Below are 17708 nucleotides of genomic sequence, written 5' to 3'. Positions count from 1 at the left end.
AGGGGAAAATGGTGACTCTTAAGCTGCAGTGCTTTGTTTGCCAGAAATTAAATCTGTTTGGAAGGGGAAGAGGAGGCACAGAACAATGTTTCTGCAGTTGATGTCCTCATCTCAGAGCAAATACAAATGGTGGCAGTTCCTAAACTCCTTAGATGATCAGCTCTTCACAGCTACTCATCATGAAGCTGACTTGTGGCTAGAAGGGGAGTGATACCAAGTCATGCAGGGGGGCAGGAAAGGTGTCCATAAAGATGTATTTCACTATATTTATTAAGTCTTACCTTTACATAAGATTCTTAGCTCTTAAGTGTTCTATGCAAAGTTATTTCAAAATAATTTTATCACTAGCTTTGTAATATCCTGAGCTTTAATCCTTCTGTTTCTTTTTAATGTTGTACTGGAGAAGTTGGAGGCCTTTCATTTTACTGAGCATATTTTGTTTTAAACTCCAAAACTCACGCAGAAATGCAATCTATTGCTTAATAATTTCAATATAACTTTGTCTTGTATGACTTTCTAACATAGGAGTTTTGGAATTTGCTGTGGATATTTAAAGCAGAAATCTTGTATCAAGTCCTTTTTTTTTTCCTCTCTCCTTTTGTTTTCCATTTCATTTTAGTATAGGGGATGTCATGGTGAACAATGGATTTCTGTGAGACATCTTTCACAACAGTGATTTATTATTTATAGTCCATCTCAGTCCATCTTCTTCCTGGCCCCTGTGTAAGGTAGTGACTGCCTGGGAGCAGGGCTTGGGCATGCACAGAGAGCACTGCACAGCCCAGTGTTGTGGTCCTGGAGTCACTGGGCCTGTACTCACTCCCCAGAAAACACCATTCCCGGGCATTAATTAATTAATTAATTAAAACCAGAGCCCAAGGAATGAATGTAGAAGTTGATTCGCCTGACCTCCCTGGTGAGGTCAGGTGCCAGGCATGTTCTGGGAAGATTTCTGGACCAGTGCATGGACACAGAGCTGCTGTTTCCAGCATGCTTTTTCCCCAAAGCTTGCCCAGAGGGTAGGATGGGTGCAAATGGGTGGTTTTCCTTGGAGCTGGGAAATCTTTCACAAAGTGCTGAGGCTCCTGTTGCAAGAGACCAGCTCTGGTTTGCCATGAACAAACTAAAAAGCTGCTGAATAGAAAAAGCACTTTGCTGCAGAGAGAAGATTCAGTCAGAAGGAGGAAGCACTGTAGTTATGACTCCACAGATGCATCTTTAAGTAAACAGAAGGACTTTCAAATCACCTCAGTGTCCTCTTTTGCATCAATGAAAAATATGCAGCTGCTTTGCAAGGGACTGGCTGTCACCAGTTTGACATAATCAGAAAGCTGCTATTTTCCCAGCTTCCCATGAACTTCCCAGGACAATCCCTCATAGGGAACAAGATATATTTCTTTTTCTTAAGAGATAAAAGAGGGCTGATGACTAATACTGAAATGAATTTTTAAGAGACTTATTTACTTAATTGAGCCTGCATGTTTGGTACATGTCCCAATTAATTCATTTTTTGTTGTGGCCATATTGAAGCAACCTAAACCCTTGTGACCTTCTCTTATAATTATTACTATTTTCCTCATTTGAAGCCCTGTTTTGATTATGTACTCCAAAAGCTCTGCTGAAACATCTGTAGCGCTACCACAGAGTCAGATTTTTCCATTGTTTGGAACTCAAGGGTAGCAAGAAAAAAGAATCCTTCTTTATTGAAGTTCTTAGAGGTTATGGGTCACTTACAGCCCTTAGGGGAGGGGGGATGTCTTCCTTTTTAATTTCACAAAATGGGTATTTTGAATAGGCAGAACTTGTTTTCTAACTAGAAATGTTTTTAAGAAAAATGTTTTGTTGGATGGCAGCACTCAGAGGTGGCTCAGAATTCCTCTGCTGTGAATATTGTACATATTACAGGGTCACATGAGAATGAAACAGCAGTGGAGAAGGGGCTGGCAAGTATGGCCAGCCCTAAATTTGCTGAGATTGCTGTGTGGACTCTCTGCCCCAAATGAGGCATTGTTTTTATTATTGCTTAAATTAAATACAGTATTTGACAGCTCTTTGCCTAAACCACAGTGGAGCTGTGTGAAAATCTCTCTCTGAAGGACAGACTCTCTCAGCCATGGTAGTCACATCTGCATGGTAGCTAACTGTCAGGGAGGGGCTGCCAGTGCAGGGGGGTGTTTATTCCTCAGTGTTTCATGGGATGAAGATTTTGGTGTTTGTACCAAACTCCACCACGTTCACTTATGCTCACCATAATGTTTTTGAACCCTGTCCCCAGCTCCTCTCCCCCCATTTAGCTGGAAATGCCAGCCCAAGTGGTTTTCCTCCATCAGGGCATGTTCATGCTCACACGTGCTGGTGGAGTTTGTCCTGGGCAGTGATCCCAGAGGTGGTGCTGGTTTGGGGAAAGGTGCTCTGCCAGTGCCATCCTTCCTTCCAGTGGCACTAGAACAATTACACCAAGCTCCTCACTACTGGTTGCTGTGTTTAAAAAGTGCCCTTGTAGGTCTGTGCACCTCTTACTGACTCCCTTCTCCTCAGGGAACAGGACCCTTGCACAGGATATTTTTTTACTCAAGACTTGCTGATGCTCTTTCTCTTATTGTTTTAGGTAGAGGCTGCTTTCCCCAGCCTCTACCTGCTTTTTGCTCCATTCTGTCCACAAAACTGGCCATGCTTTCAACTTCTTGAAGCATTGTTTAACCTTTTTCCCTCTTCTTCATTCCCAGTCCCTTTCTCTCGACTTCCTTACAAAGTGCTTTCATATTTGTGCTCTATGCTCTGTGGGGTTTCTTTTTTTCTGTATTGCAGACTCTGTCTGTTCCTGAAACAATTAAAACCACTTATTAAAAGATAATAGCTCACTCTAGGTCACAGTTTTTCAGTGGTCCTCTAAGCTGCTGGGGATTTTGGTGCCAGAGGACAGCGGTGCTGGGTAGAGTCTACCTTGGATGTCAGCCATATACTGGGATGCTGTGTCCTTTTGTTTTAATGTTTGTCTGGGCAATCCTCTGCTCTTCAGAGTCACACTGCTCGTGTGTGTGTGATGTGGCACTTTAGAACATGGCTTTAGTGATGAACCTGGCAATGCTAGGTTAATGGGTGGACTTGATCTTAGAGGTCTTTTCCTACCTAAATGATTCTGTCATTCTGTGTAGCAAGAATTCCTGCTCAGGAGAAAAGAAATTATCTGAAAATCTTTATTCAGCTTTGAATAATAATCCAGTGTTAGATAGACCATCTCAGACCAGGCTTCTTCATGCACCAGGCAAAGGTGGGTGACTGAAAAAGCCAAAGGAGTGGCTGTTCCACAAAACCATAATTAGAGGTTAATGCTTGGCCTGCTCACTCTTGACTTTCTCTCTGTACATAACCTGGTTCAACTCCTTGCCTGTGCCTATGTCCAGAACACTTTGGCTCAGCATTCTGCTTTGGAGTGTGTATGAAAGATGCTGTATGAAAGATTCATTTCCTTTCCAGCAATGGGAGTTTCCTTTCTAAATGAACTCATGTGCCAGATCACACAGCACGCCGCCAAAGGGCTGCATTTTATATGACGCCTACAGGGCTCTACTGAATGAAATCTGCAAGTCTTCAGAGCTCTGAAGATGCTTTTGTGTTTTTTGGCACAGAAACAGAAAAGCTGGGGCTGGAGGTGGGAAATGGATTGCCATCTTGGAAATTTAACGACCAGCTGTTTCCCTGTGACGTGTGTGGAAAAGTGTTTGGGCGCCAGCAGACTCTGTCCCGGCACCTCTCGCTGCACACAGGTAAGGCAGGGCTTGCCTGTGCTGGTCACAGCACTTGGGAATTCCCTGGGGTTTGTTTTAGGGAGGAGAAAGATGGTAAGGAGAGGAGTGTGTGAGCCATCCTTGGCTCACCTGGGGCAGAGCCAAGCACAGGAGCAGGACACAATGTCAGAGTGGGCTGAGGGAGTGAACATTTGATTTCTTTGCAGCCTACATGAAATTTCTCCTGTTGATTCAAGTTTGTCCAGGTTCCAGCAGATCAGACTCTAGACACCAACTGATAACCAAGCTTGGTAGTGGAGTTCTGAAGAGAGGGCACAGCCTTTTTTTTTTTTTTGACGGATTTGCAGGTTTTTTGGACAGAAATATCATTCACCTGATGAACTTTTCAAGTGTCACTGAACAACAAAAAATTTGGCTTTGCTGTTTTAGATCTGTGAAACTGAAAGAATTGAATAACTCATTCATCTTTGCTGTCATCATACAGTTCTGAGAGGAACAGGGGCGGTTCTACCCCAAATCAACTTTCTTGAAGTGAATCTGCTTCAAATCAGCTGAGACAAACAGAGTTTTTATAAGGAAGATGCACTCTGCCAGCCTGCTGAGGTGCACTGCATAAAATGACACTTGGAAGCAAGAATTTCCCATGTAGTGCTGAGAAATCCTGTTGGTGTAATGCCAGTGTATGTTGAGCCATCCAGCAGATCCATCCTGAAAAGGCTCAGATGCTCCATGGTCTAGTGGGGTTTCCTTAGTCCTAAGCTGCTTTATAGAATGCCTTTCCCCTCACACTTCTAGCATTATATTTGAGTTTTAGAGGAGCAAACCCTCAAAGGGAAAGGTTGTAAAAGCAGACATAATCATAATGTTTGGTAATTTTAATCAACACTTCACACAGTGCAGCCTGGCGCGTGCATGAAACCTGTGCTGCCAGGATCTAGAAATTATTAATTTAAAATAAAAAAGAGTAATATTTAAAATTTTGAAGCATCAGAAACTCATGATGAATTATTTTTTCCACTGTTCTTTGAGTGAGCTTTTTCATTAGCTCATTTTTAGAGCTGGACTGATGATATACAGTGTTCCCCTTCCTCCTACCATCGGATTTTAATAAAAAATCATCAACTATCAGCTTTCTGCAAGCGATTGCATGGGCAACCTCCACAATAAGTCCAAAAATCGAATAAAAGATGCTGGGTAAAGGAAGTGGTTGTAGACTATTGACCTGTTTCTCCACTGGCTTTGCTGCAGCTCCCAGAACAGCAGTTGCCCCAGTTTTCCAGTTTATAAAGTTTTATATTATCCGACTACAAATGGTAGAGCAAATTAAAAAAGCTTGCCCTAAACTACTTTCAAATTAGTTGAGGGGTTTTTTTGAGTAATTGCTGTGGACTCCTATAAACTTGTAAAATGTTGAGCTTCCAAAGTGCCTCATCCTGAAAGCCGCTTGGAGAAACCCAAAGGAATGCACGCTTGGTTACTGGCAGCTTTCAAAGCAGCTGCCTTCAGGCTGAGGTAGACACTCACATCTCTCTGCTCCTTTTTTCAGAGGAGAGAAAATACAAATGCCACTTGTGCCCCTATGCTGCAAAGTGCCGTGCTAACCTGAACCAGCACCTGACGGTGCACTCAGTGAAGCTGGTGAGCACCGACACCGAGGACATCGTCAGCGCCGTCACGGCCGAGGGCAGCGATGGAAAGAAGCACCCCTACTACTACAGGTGAGCCCCAGCCAGGGGCTGGGCACCAGGCACTGCCCTGTGTGCCTGCTGAGGGCGTGGGACAGGGCCACCCTCCTGGGGCTGCGGGCTTGGAGCCATGGCTGCAGCATTTGTCCTGCCTGGATCTGGCTTAGGATGAGCAGGGAACCCCGGCTGGCTGCTTTTTGCTGTCTGACTTGGCTGGCTGTTGGGAAGGACTCGGGGGTTTGCTGTGGAGTTGGGTGTTTTAAGTCGCTTTGTGAGGCAGCTGGGCTCTTAGAAGCCCCTCTAACTTTTTAAGCAGTGTTCCTTTAAGTTTTGTGTTTGGAAACACCCCATCAGGTACACGGATTCACAGCAAATCTAAAGCCCAGTGCTTCCAGTCACCTCTGATTGCTCCCTTGTCTTCAGCCAAATCCATGAAATCAAATAGCTTTAAAGTGTTATCAAGAATTGTTTATCAATCTACACATTTCCTCTGTTTGCTAGAAGGATATACATTCTGTGACCAACATGGTGAAAGAAAGAAAACCTTTAGGAGAATTTGCCTAAAAACTTGAAAGGAATTGCCCAGATAAAATGGATATTTAGACATTCTTCTTATTATATGCACTGTTGTGCACTCTGCAAACTGTGATGTGCACTCTAGTGGCCAAGCAGATTACCAAATCACTCTTACTTTTAGTCAAAGTGCCAAGAGCAGATTTAATTACAAAATCATAGAAGTAAGAAATAAATGAGACCTGCTGGATTAGATTATCTAGTGCTTCCCCTTGGGAAAACAAAATAGTGCCCTGGAGTATATGCCTTTTCCAATCTTTCTGGCTTGTTTTAAATGTTAATGGCCTAATCAAAGCAAGAGGAGGACTCTGCAAAGAAAGTTAAATTAAAGGGTCCTTTCCACAGCCTCTCAGTATCACCCTGTTTATGTGCTGGCTGCAAAATCTGTATCCCTGCTAATTATTTGCATAGCTGAAGACTGCTGTTTTCCAGTCAAGCATAAGAAATGTTTGAGCCCATTTTTACTTGCTTACACTGAAACTGCCAGGCAGTTTTGCACAAGATCCCAGTTTGGCATGGGAACCATTCCAGGGCTTGAAAATCACTCCTGGAGTGTGCAGCAAGCTCTCTGTTTGTCAGTGTATCAGCTGTACTAAACATCTTGGCAAAGCTGCAGTGCCTCTTATTGCCCAAAGGAATCAGTTAGGTGATGCACAGCATCTGGAATCTGTAGTTTTTAATTAACTTTATGATTATTTAGCATCATTATAGCATGTACAGGATTGTTGCATTGTGCCTGCCCTTAATCACATTGGCATGGCCATCAGTTCAAAGGCAGTTCAGCAGACAAAAGAGTTTTGCAGTGAACACTGAGCAGCGAGGAAGAGCAGAAAACTGTGGTGTGAGTTTCCTCTTACAAATTTGGGGAAAGGCAATAGGCTTCTGTTTGTGATTTGGTTTTTAATGTTTCTTTTACTCTTGAACTCTCTTCTGCCTGCAGCTGCCATGTGTGTGGGTTTGAGACAGAGATGAATGTCCAGTTTGTCAGTCATATGTCCCTCCACGTGGACAAGGAGCAGTGGATGTTCTCCATTTGCTGCACGGCGTGCGATTTTGTCACTATGGAAGAGGCAGATATGAAGGCTCATGTCAACAGCAAGCACACAGGTGATGATCTCTCTCTCCCAGCTGCAGTGATCTCTCTCTTCCTTGCTTTTTAGGTGCAACCTTCACACTTGCCATTAGCACTCTGCTTTCACTGAAATGCTTGTTAATTAAGGCCTGATCTCTCAAAGTTGAAGTGAATTGGACTCCAGCCAGGCAAATAATCTGGTAGTGCAGATCAATTTTCAAGCTTAGTGAAATAAATGAAGGACTACTTAGCCCTTCTTCTTCCTATTCCCCTTATCCCCCAAATCCCCTCTCCTGCTGGAGTCAGTCAAATATTTCATTTGTTGTTCTGGTTTACTATTTCATCAAAATCCTGCTTTGACTTGAGCGATGATAAGGTGACTTTGAGGGCTAATTGTGCATACCTAGCTCTAAGTCTGAAATAAACATTTTGTTGAGCTTTGCTCCTCTCTCTGTTTGCCCCCCCAGTCCATCAGTTTGGAATTTGATGCTGATGTTTAGTTGACACTGTGATTCAGCAATACCATAAATGTACTTTATATTAAATAGCTCCCTGGTCCTGCTCACTTAATAGCCAAGGATAAGAGCAATAGCAGTTTTCAAACAAGCTCCATATGCTTGGTCCAGCTAATGAAGTCTGGCATAATTTAAGAAGAAAATTGGAATCTTCTTAATTAATTTCTTTTATAAGACCAGGCAGAAGCATTTTTGCTGCCACGAACTAGTCACAGTTGTATTTACAATACAGAACCTGATTGCATCCAGCACAACTTTTCCATCACTAAATTGCTTTTCTTGTCCTACCAGGAATAAAATTGGGAAAACAGGAGGGATGAAGAAGAGGGGAGAGAGGAATACAATTGGTTGTGTTCACAGATACATAAGTTAAATGGAACCACAGAAATATGAACTACTGGAAAGCTCTCAAGGGATTTTATGCCAGCATAGCTCTCAGCACTACTTCACTTCATAAAGAGGAGTTCAAGGCAAATAAGAAGCACCACCCACAGCTATGTGAAAAGCCTCAGAGCTCAAAAGTGAGCTGTGCTCTGCTGTATTTTCCTGTTGTGGCTAAAAGATTGAAACTGCCACTTGTCTTTTGATGATAGGCAAAACCCCCTTGTTCTTCCTTCACCCTGCCCAAGTGAGCCCCTCAGCTGGTGATTCAGCCAAATGTTCACACATATGGCAAATACAGAGTTAAAAATAGGATGGATTTTCTGGGTCACTTGACTCCAGTTCCTTATCCTGTGATGTTGCCAGTTCATAAAGGGGCTGTTTGTGAGGATATGGCATATGCCTTCAAAGAAGGAGCATTGTTTTAAATGAACTATTTTGAGAGACAGGCAGCTTCTTGCATTAAAGATTAGGGACCTTTTCAAAATTTCCAATGTGTGTCATAGTGATAATCAGAGTACAGATACATTGTTCTTGTCCAGAACTGCCCGCAATCTGAAACAGGAGTCCTCCTTTTCCTCCCTCCACCTCCACCTTTCATCCCTCCTTCCACAGTATTTATTCCCTTAGTACATTTCTGGAGAACAACACTGTGCCCTCTAAATGTACACTGAGCCTTTTCCTATATGGAACACAGTTTTCCTGCTGTACCAATCCCTCACTGCACGTGTTCTTGTTGGAACCCCTGTTCTGGACATATGCAATCACAGCTGTACATGCTGAAATGAAATAAGCAGTGGTGGCAGTACAAACCAGCAGCAGCTACTGGGAATAGGTGACACAATAACATTCTGTGATCATATTTACCTTCCTTGAAGGCTCCCCAACACTGATTGCTCATATTCATCCCTTGTACTGCTCCAATTCTGCTTTTGTTTTCCTTGACTGTTTCCAACCTAAGCACTTCTCATTTGTAGCAAAAATTCTTGTTACTGGCCCTTCAGGTCATAACCTGTTCTCTGTGCTATTAAATTTCATTCCATTTGTATTACTCTTGTCCCCAAGGTCAGTGAATCTTTCTGTATGATATCCAGTCATCCTCCCTTTTGGCAGCTCAGGTCATCAGATTTCATTAGTGAATTCCTATGTTTTTATCTTAAAGGTGCCACTCAGTTTAAAGTTAAATACACAGGTGCTGCTGTTTGCAGAGGCCTTGATCAGGGGATTGTATCACATGGAGAATTTGAAGTTTTAGTGAAGTCTCCTCTTAACACAGCTCTCATGGATGGGCAAATAATTCCCTCCCACCAGGACATGGGTGGGAGGGAATAATTTGCCCATCCTTGCCTCATTGGCTCATGGCAGTTGTCATATGGGAACTCTCTCTCTCGTTCAGTTCTAGTGTGTGATAGGACTTGGGATTTGGACTTCATACATTTATTGCACACATAAGAAAGTTCTGATGCTTTCTTTCTTTCTTCCATAAAGAAGCTCTATCTCTAGGTCCAGTTAAATAACATGCTTTTCAATTAGCTTTGAAGGAGATTCTAATAAAAACATGTAAATCTTGAGACCACACTGTTACCTCTGCAATGATTACTGAGGGTGCTCTTCAGTACAGTGAGGGAGATTATTCTTGTTTGCCCTTCATCCCAAATTTACTCACTGGACCCACATAAATGGAAAGGTGGGGGAAGTTTAGCTTGGACCAGTAAGTACTTTTGGTTTCTGCCTCTCAAACCCACAGAAATTCTGTTCCCTTTCTGAGTGACAAGCTTTTGAACTCGGAGTAATCAAAGTGTTTTCCTGGGATTCTTTTCAGTCCAGTAATGAGGTAGAATTGTATGATCCCTTCCCTCTACCATCACAGAAGCACTCAGTTGCAGGATAAACTGAGAGATGTATTGTGGTTAAACACTAATAAAAAGGAAACAGGCCCAAAAATGTTTGTTTTTTTTTTAATCAGCTCAATTAATTTCAGACTTGTTTTGAATTAACTCTGAATATAAGTACTTCCTGAAGTTTAAAACAGAATCATGGAGACTCCATCTAATCTGCTGAACTAGTTATTGTTTTTTGTTTTTCAGCTGAAGAGAGGAAGACACCCAGTGAGTCTAACAGTCCATCTTCATCTTCGCTGTCAGCACTGAGTGACTCTGCCAACAGCAAAGAAGATGCAGATATAGCCCCAAAATCCAAGGGGTCAAACAACCTACTGGTCATTTCTGTAGTGCCTGGTAGTCAGACCTCAGTGAACACTGAAGAGAAGTCAGAGAAAGGTAAAAAATTTGTTTAACAAATACAAACTCCCACTCTCCATGCAGTCAATCTGGCCACAGGGTAAGGACTAAGTTCTGCTGTTCTATTTTTCAGGCTTTGAATGTGTTTTCTGTAACTTTGTCTGCAAAACAAAAAACATGTTTGAGCGTCACCTGCAAATCCACCTGATCACACGGATGTTCGAGTGTGACGTGTGCCACAAGTTCATGAAGACACCTGAGCAATTACTGGAGCACAAGAAATGCCACACTGTCCCCACCGGTGGGCTCAAGTAAGGAAAGCAAGTACACAAACTTTTACTGTGTTAAGCACCTTAATACTGTGGGGATAGGACAAAAGAAGTCAGTCAGAAAGGGGTTGGTTAACTAATAATCCAGATTTGGGGCTTTCTTGTGTTTAGATGACCCAAGGCCTGTCCTTCAGGCTTGCATCATTACAGCAGATTGGTAACCTAGCAGCAGAGGAGCTCTAACAAACTGTGCTCCTTTCCCCATTCAAGTCAAAGAGGTAACAGTATGTGATGGGTCCTGCAGAGAATGAAGCAGTACTGCAAAGAGCTTTTGGCAAAATAAGGGTTTTTTCCAAGGCATCAGAGCAAAAAGAAGCTCCCAGCACAGGCTCTATTCTGCACCTGGCTCAAAGAAACTAAATCCTGTACAGCCTCTAGGTATGAAGTTACAACCTTAAAGGTTATAGCCTTTGTATACTCAAATCCAAATTCATTTCTCTCCAAGAATGAGTAACTTGGATGCTTCCTGCTTTGTTTGCATGCCCCACAACAATCACTATTGTATAAATTAACATGTAACAAGTAATAGAGTCTTTTGAGAGAAAAGCCCTTTGGTTTTGGCTGTGGTGGTATCTTTAGGGTCTTTTGGTGCAGAGCAGTGTTTCTAGAGAATGAGTGTGCCCTTATGTCAAAATCCGAGCCCTGAGGGAAGGAGGGGCTGCTGGGGCCAAACGCTTGTCTCTGGGCAGGCAGTGTGATGTTGTGGAAGAGGCACATCCCTGGCCTCTGTCTGGTCCAGCTGCTGCAGGCATAAAGGCTGGAAGCACTGGGAGCCCAGCTGGGGTTCAGCACAGGGCTCCCAGCTCCTGCTGCTCAGGCTGGTGTCCGTGTGCTGTGGCTGGGACACGAGGAGCACACCGTGTCCAACATTACCGCGTGCAGCTTTGGAAAACTGGTCCTGTTTGCCAGGCAGCCTCTGGTCTGCAGCTCAGTAGTTCCACAGACTGGGATCTGTGGTCACTTGAGATGAGATGACTGAATGTGGAAAGAAGACCAGATTGAGAAACAAGCGCTGTGTCAGAACGACGGGATGTCTGCCTTGGAATACAGACCAGTTGTCTAATGCACATTTGGTTTAAGCTGTGTAAAATCTGTTCTTTTTACCAAGGAAAAACCATGACCATGATATGACTCAAGTCTTCCCAACAGAATGGGTTTCTCAGTCTATATTCCTGCCCAGTTCGAGTAATAATTAGGTACCTTGAAAGCTGCATCTAAGAAAAAGCTCTGATTTATTTTTTTTTAAGGCATCCAGAAGAGCCTGAAGAGATCTAAGTAAATTGTATTTTTCTGTCTCCTGTTTGCTGTGGGGGAAGAGAAAAAAAACATGATTCTTCCAGCTCCAGGTCAAAATCTGAGATTCTGATCCAGAGAGCACCCAGCCCAGGAGAGGTATGTGTGCATTGACAGCCAAGTCCTCTGGTGAAAGAGATAATCACATTAGAAGCCTCAGTGACAGGTCCCTCTCTGGATCAGAGTACTTGATGTGCATCAGGAAATGTGTCCAGGTGTTTTTGTATCTCTTTGTCCTCCTGTTATTACTCACCTTCCTCAAAAATCTCTTGATTAACTTGTAGATCATTATTATAGCTGTAAGTGCAACCAGATGTAGCAAGGAAAACACACATAGGGAGAGAGAGAATCTCAGCTTAGAAATTACCCAAAATGCCAGAACACAATTAGCAGACCTGCTAGACAGTGAATGCAGATGTGTGGCAGCTAGGGATGCTGGAAGACAGCAGCCAGCTGCCTTAGCTGTAAGTTTTTACTCAGCCTGGCTCTCTGAGCTCACCAGCTCCATGTGGAAGGTGCGTGCTTGGTTCACTGCAGCAGAGACCCCTGGCAGGGAGCTGTCCCCACCAACTTCCTCTCAGCTGCTCCAAGCAACTGTTTTGGGTTTGTTTGGGGTTTGGTGGGTGGCCAGGCTTGTTCTGCATGCAGCTCAGGCTTCTTTCCAAACTTCCACGATTCCCTCCTCTACCCTTCTTGGCCTCTCCTGGCTCAGGAACTGGGGTGAGGCCCTTTGCCATGTCCACCCCAGGCCGGACGCTTGCTGCTGTGAGTAAGAAGCCACATCCTGTTCCCACACAGGAGCAATTTCCACCATGGCAGTGGCGGCTGTCATCACACACTGCCAAGCACACACCCCTTTCAGCATGGCTAGCTCATCTCCCAGAAATGGGAGTCCCTACAAATCATTCCAACAGCCTGGCTTTCAGCTGCTCCTAGCAGGATACCCAGCAAGCTTATTGTTCATGGTCACATAAAAGGGAATTCCTAAGCTTTTGCTGTACGTGTGGTATTACAAGTTTATTCCATCTTTACTTAAACAGCTGTTTTCATACTCATCTGTAAACACTCACTTTAAACCACTTCTTAATGGAAAAAAATGGCCCAAGTGACTTCGTGCAAACACTAGGAATGGTTACACAAAGTACCTGTGCATCAGTCACCCACCCTGCACTCCCCGGCCTGCTTTGGGGGAAGACCCCATCAAGGTAAGCCAGAAGGTTAAAGGGATGCTCCTTCAGAGTGAATCAATGCTTTCCTAGGAATGCCATTAAATGGGCAAACCTCCTTTAAGTAGAGACGTGTCAAGGTGAACCAGATATCGGAAAGAGGCTTCACAGGGAGAACTGAGTGCCTTTTTCTCCTCCTTAGTAGGTCAGAAAGGGGCTGAGTGCCAGGGCTGAAGCAGGAAGGAAGGCAGGTCTGCCAGCTGAGTGACTCCTCTTTTCTCTGTCCCCGCCCTTCCTTGCTGTGTTGCCAGGTGCCCGTTCTGCATCTACTCCACGAACCGCCCCGCAGCCATGGAGTGCCACCTGAAGACTCACTACAAGATGGAGTACAAGTGCCGGATCTGCCAGACAGTGAAAGCCAACCAGCTGGAGCTGGAGATGCACATCCGAGAGCACCGCCTTGGCAACCATTACAAGTGTGACCAGTGTGGCTACCTGTCCAAGACGGCCAACAAGCTGATCGAGCACGTGCGTGTCCACACTGGCGAGCGCCCTTTTCACTGTGACCAGTGCAGCTACAGCTGCAAACGCAAAGACAATCTCAACTTGCACAAGAAACTGAAGCACGCTCCACGCCAGACCTTCAGCTGTGACGAGTGCCTGTTCAAGACTACCCACCCTTTTGTCTTCAGCCGCCACGTGAAGAAGCACCAGAACGGGGACTGCTCTGAGGAGGAGAAGAAGGGCCAGTATTCAACCTCCAAGGAAGCCAGTCCGCTCCTACCAGCGATCAGCCCCAGGAACCTTCTGTCACCCCTCTCAGTCATGTCTGCCTCCCAGGCTCTGCAAACAGTAGCTATGTCGGCTGCACACGGCAGCGGGGCAGAGCCAAACCTGGCAGTGAAAGCCTTGGCCATCAACGGCACTTCCCTGTGCTTCGATAAATACTGGAACTCAGAGTTTGCCCACCTTATCCCTTTAACAATGTTTTTCCCCAAAAACCACTACGATCTCACATTCCATCCACCCAGACCTCAGACTGCGCCGGGAGGTGCCTCTTCACCTAAACACTCCTTCCTTGCCTACCTTGGACTAACAGAAAGGGCAGAAACTGTCTGAGGGCAGTTGCATTCTGTACCAAAAATCCCCCGAGGAACCCAGCAGGTTATACATTGCTGCAAAGGTAACGAACACTTGTACTATATCATTAGTAAGGTTTAGCAAATGGCTCTGTGTGTATACTTATTGCATTGACATGAAAGCTGCTTTATTAAATCTCCAAGAGGTGACCTACTGCATACTTCTACCTTCAGAGGCATGTTCCCAGTACTCTTTATCTAAGAAACTATTTTGTCTTGTTAAGCTGAAAAAAAAAAAAAAAAGAGTGTCCTTATTGGCAATCAGCACTTGTAAGATGACATATTGATGCATTTTAGTTTTGGGCTTTGTGTGCGTGCGGGTGCGTGGAAGAGAGGCTGCCTGTAGTGTGCCATGACATTGCTTTTGCACATCCCTTGGATTGGCTTCTTTAATCATCCTTCTTTTCCCCTTTCCACACTCGCTCCCTGCCTCCCCCTGAACCGTGGAGCTGCTCAGGAGCGATGTTTGGGGCGGGGCAGGGGAGAACTGGTGTATTATTTCTGTGCTGTTTGCAGCTTCCTTCAGTTGTTTGATGCCTTGTATTCAGTCGTCAAAGTTTGAGGATTTGGGGTAGAACTGGTGAGGAAAAAAGTTGCTTTCAGCACTGCAGGATGAGAGCATGACAATGAAAAGAGTGTGTATGTCCACACACATGCAGTGTGTGCAGCCTACACACCCACACAGCAGGCCCAACTCTCAGCTCTTACACAGCTGTGTCAAACACCTGCCTCTGGGCCACAGCATACATCTTTTGTTTTAAAAGGGCATATAAATATTATATATATACTGTATTATGCAGTGGTTACCTTTTACTTTGCAGGAACAACTTGTATAACTAGAATTCTATGGTGGAAAAAAAATCCAACAAGGGGATTTAAAAAAGGGTATGGATAAATTCTGGGTATAAATACTCAGACTAAAAAAAAAGGCAGTTTTGCACAGTGCTTTAGTCTTGCACTAGTTTGTTTCTCACTTGCAAAAAAAAAAAAAAAGAAAAAAACACAAATTGTGGGCTGAAGTTAATAAGACTGTTTATTTGAAAAGGTACCAGTAACTTCTTTGAAATATAAAGCTATAAAAAGATGCTTTTGGAACCATAAAGTTCTCTTTTATACCCTCAGTATTTCAATTGTACTTGCAAATTTGACAGTCCCCTCGCTCCCCTCCATGTCATCAGTAATACTTTATTCCTTTCTGTTGATGGCAGATAGAGTGTGTCCTGCTAGGAAGCTAACTTTGTACTTATTTAATGCTCCTACTTGTGGTCATTAAAATGACATGTTATATGTAGCACTTTATTGCAGGAAGAAGCAAATGTAGATTGGTTGTATAACCTTTGTTAATCTCAAAATGCCAAGAGCGATCTTAATGCAAGAGAAGCTAACTGATCGTTAATTGATTTCTGTTCCTTAGACAACTTAATATGTGGGAAGAAAGACTGGGATTAAAAGCACTCTGTTTTACAATTGGAAGTATAAAATGTGAAGCCTTTCAAAATGATCATGTGATGTACAGGAATGCCTTCATACTGAATTACTGTTTTCCGTGGTGTCTCTTGGATTTGGATCTGGCTGTCTTTTACAGCTATTAGAAGTGTCTGACCTAGCTTTTGCCACAGTCCCCTCCCTGTCCCTTGGCCAAGCCACTGTAGGAGGTGCCCTGAGTCACATCTTTCATGCTATCTGCCCACCCTCGTGCTGTCCTGAAGGAACTTCCTCTACAGGTTGTTGTGGGATGGGGGGGATCCAACCACCCCAGTAGGAAAGCAACGACCCAGTGCAGGAAGGCATTTCTTGTCCACAAGGGCTCTTGGCCATATGGACAAGTAGAAATGTAACTCAGTCTTCATTAGTTCTTAAATGAAGCTTGTGTAGAAAGACTTTCTGGATGCAAAACTTGCATCACTTTAACCTATTTGCAAGATTCCTACATTTGTTTTGTACTGAGATGGCCAAGCATTCTCCACTGTCATGACCAAATTCTTCCTGTATATGGAGGACATCCCATCCTAATCTGCGCACTCCTGTTACCATACTGGAAGCTAGTCACAAGGGGGAAATATCCAAAACCATAGCAGGTTATCCTTTGGCATTATTAATTACAGGACAGAGAAGTCTCACCATTTGTTTACATTCCAGCAGACAGTTCTGGTTCTGATGAGCACTTGGCAGGTCTGTCTATGCAGTGCAGAGAACCCAGCTGCTCCAAACTGCGAGTAAACCTCTGTAAACAACTTACCAAACTCAGGGCCCTGCTCACCATGCTTTACTCCATCAGAGCTCCTGCCACACCTCCCTGGGAGCACAGACTAAATAGAAAATACTGTGTTGGGAAGTACTCAGAGCATAAAATAGTTGCTATCTTAACAGCATGAAATCTGCAATCTGTATCCAGCAGCTCTACCAGTTCTGTAAAACACGCTCCACACGCGTATCTCTGACCACACCACTGAAAACCAAACACTCCCAAATCAAAAAGCTTGTTTCTCACACCAACTCCAGGTAAGGTACAGCTGTCCAGGAAGGAGAAGAAAGAGGAATTTTATAATTGTAGGCCACTGTACCTAATCCAAATGACAGTTTAAATGGGGCTGGAGCTTCCAAGAACGAGCTGCCCGCATGTGACCACCACGTGTTTTGACCATGTTCCACTGCACCAGTATCTGATCTGGCAATGTTTAGTGTACCTGGGAAATTTGTTTAGCACTTTGGAAAGGATAAATTCATTCTTTCTGGCAAGTTATAGAAGTTTTCTCTGTAAGGAAAAGTGTGTTAGGAGGTTTTTATTTTTTTAAGAAAAAAAAAAAATACCCTATTTATCAGAGCTCTTGCATATGAAAATAATTTGTTTGCAGTTCAAGACTAAAGACAGGAATGTTCTCCAGAGGTCCCCCCTACTGATTAATGACCAACAGTTCTGATAAATTCCCCCCACCATAAAGGTAATTTCATACTGGTTTTCACTATGCATTCTTTAATGAAAGCTGGCGTGTTTTTCCATTCAGTAATTCAGTTAAAGTTCTCAGCACTTTTTTTCTTTCTTCTTTTTTTTACTTGTTGTATTATGTTCAAATATCATTCTGTCAAGGTTTGTGTACATTAATAAAAATTTGTATTGTATAAAGCTTTTTGCATTATAAGGCTGTACAGGGTCATTTTGACAGTAACTGGTATATTTCTTTGCATCTTATGTTGCATTGCCAATTTCTAGTGTATCCAGTTTGGAAGTACAATATACTCTAATTAAAAAGGTTGGCTATATTCTGGTTTCTTTTGGTTTTCCTTTCTCTCTTTTTTTTTTCACCTTAAATATATTTAGAGTTGATTTAGAGGGAGGGGTAAAGGATTCTCCTACAAGACAAGAAGATAATGTCTTCACTTTTTTTCTTCTTATCAATGATATTAATCTTCAATTTTGAAATTGAAAAGGAAAGCTCTGTCTCTCACTCCTGATGAGAAAATACAGCAAATAATCTGAGGACAGCTCCAGGACTCCTTCACTCTGTGGGCTCTGTGCTTGTGGCAGCCTTCCAGGTCAGTTCTGCAAGGGGGATAATTCCTCTTCT

The 17708-nt window shown here is 43.5% G+C and overlaps 1 protein-coding gene across 1 annotated transcript in view; it reads left to right on the top strand.

The window, feature by feature from the left end:
- ZNF827 (zinc finger protein 827) overlaps positions 1-17392 on the top strand; it is a 98619-nt gene extending 81227 nt beyond the window's left edge. Inside the window, exons 10-15 of the mRNA XM_058804308.1 lie at positions 3630-3767; positions 5296-5467; positions 6948-7114; positions 10063-10254; positions 10349-10526; positions 13315-17392. Coding sequence (XP_058660291.1) covers positions 3630-3767; positions 5296-5467; positions 6948-7114; positions 10063-10254; positions 10349-10526; positions 13315-14122 — 1655 coding nt within the window. The 3' untranslated portion in view covers positions 14123-17392. The remainder of the gene's footprint in view (positions 1-3629; positions 3768-5295; positions 5468-6947; positions 7115-10062; positions 10255-10348; positions 10527-13314) is intronic.
- The last annotated feature ends 316 nt before the right edge of the window (positions 17393-17708 follow it).

This window comes from Ammospiza caudacuta, chromosome 4 (assembly GCF_027887145.1).
Source record: "Ammospiza caudacuta isolate bAmmCau1 chromosome 4, bAmmCau1.pri, whole genome shotgun sequence".
In the NCBI taxonomy this organism is placed as follows: domain Eukaryota; kingdom Metazoa; phylum Chordata; class Aves; order Passeriformes; family Passerellidae; genus Ammospiza; species Ammospiza caudacuta.
Note: the sequence above shows the minus strand (reverse complement) of the source record. Positions and strands in the feature narration are given on the sequence as shown.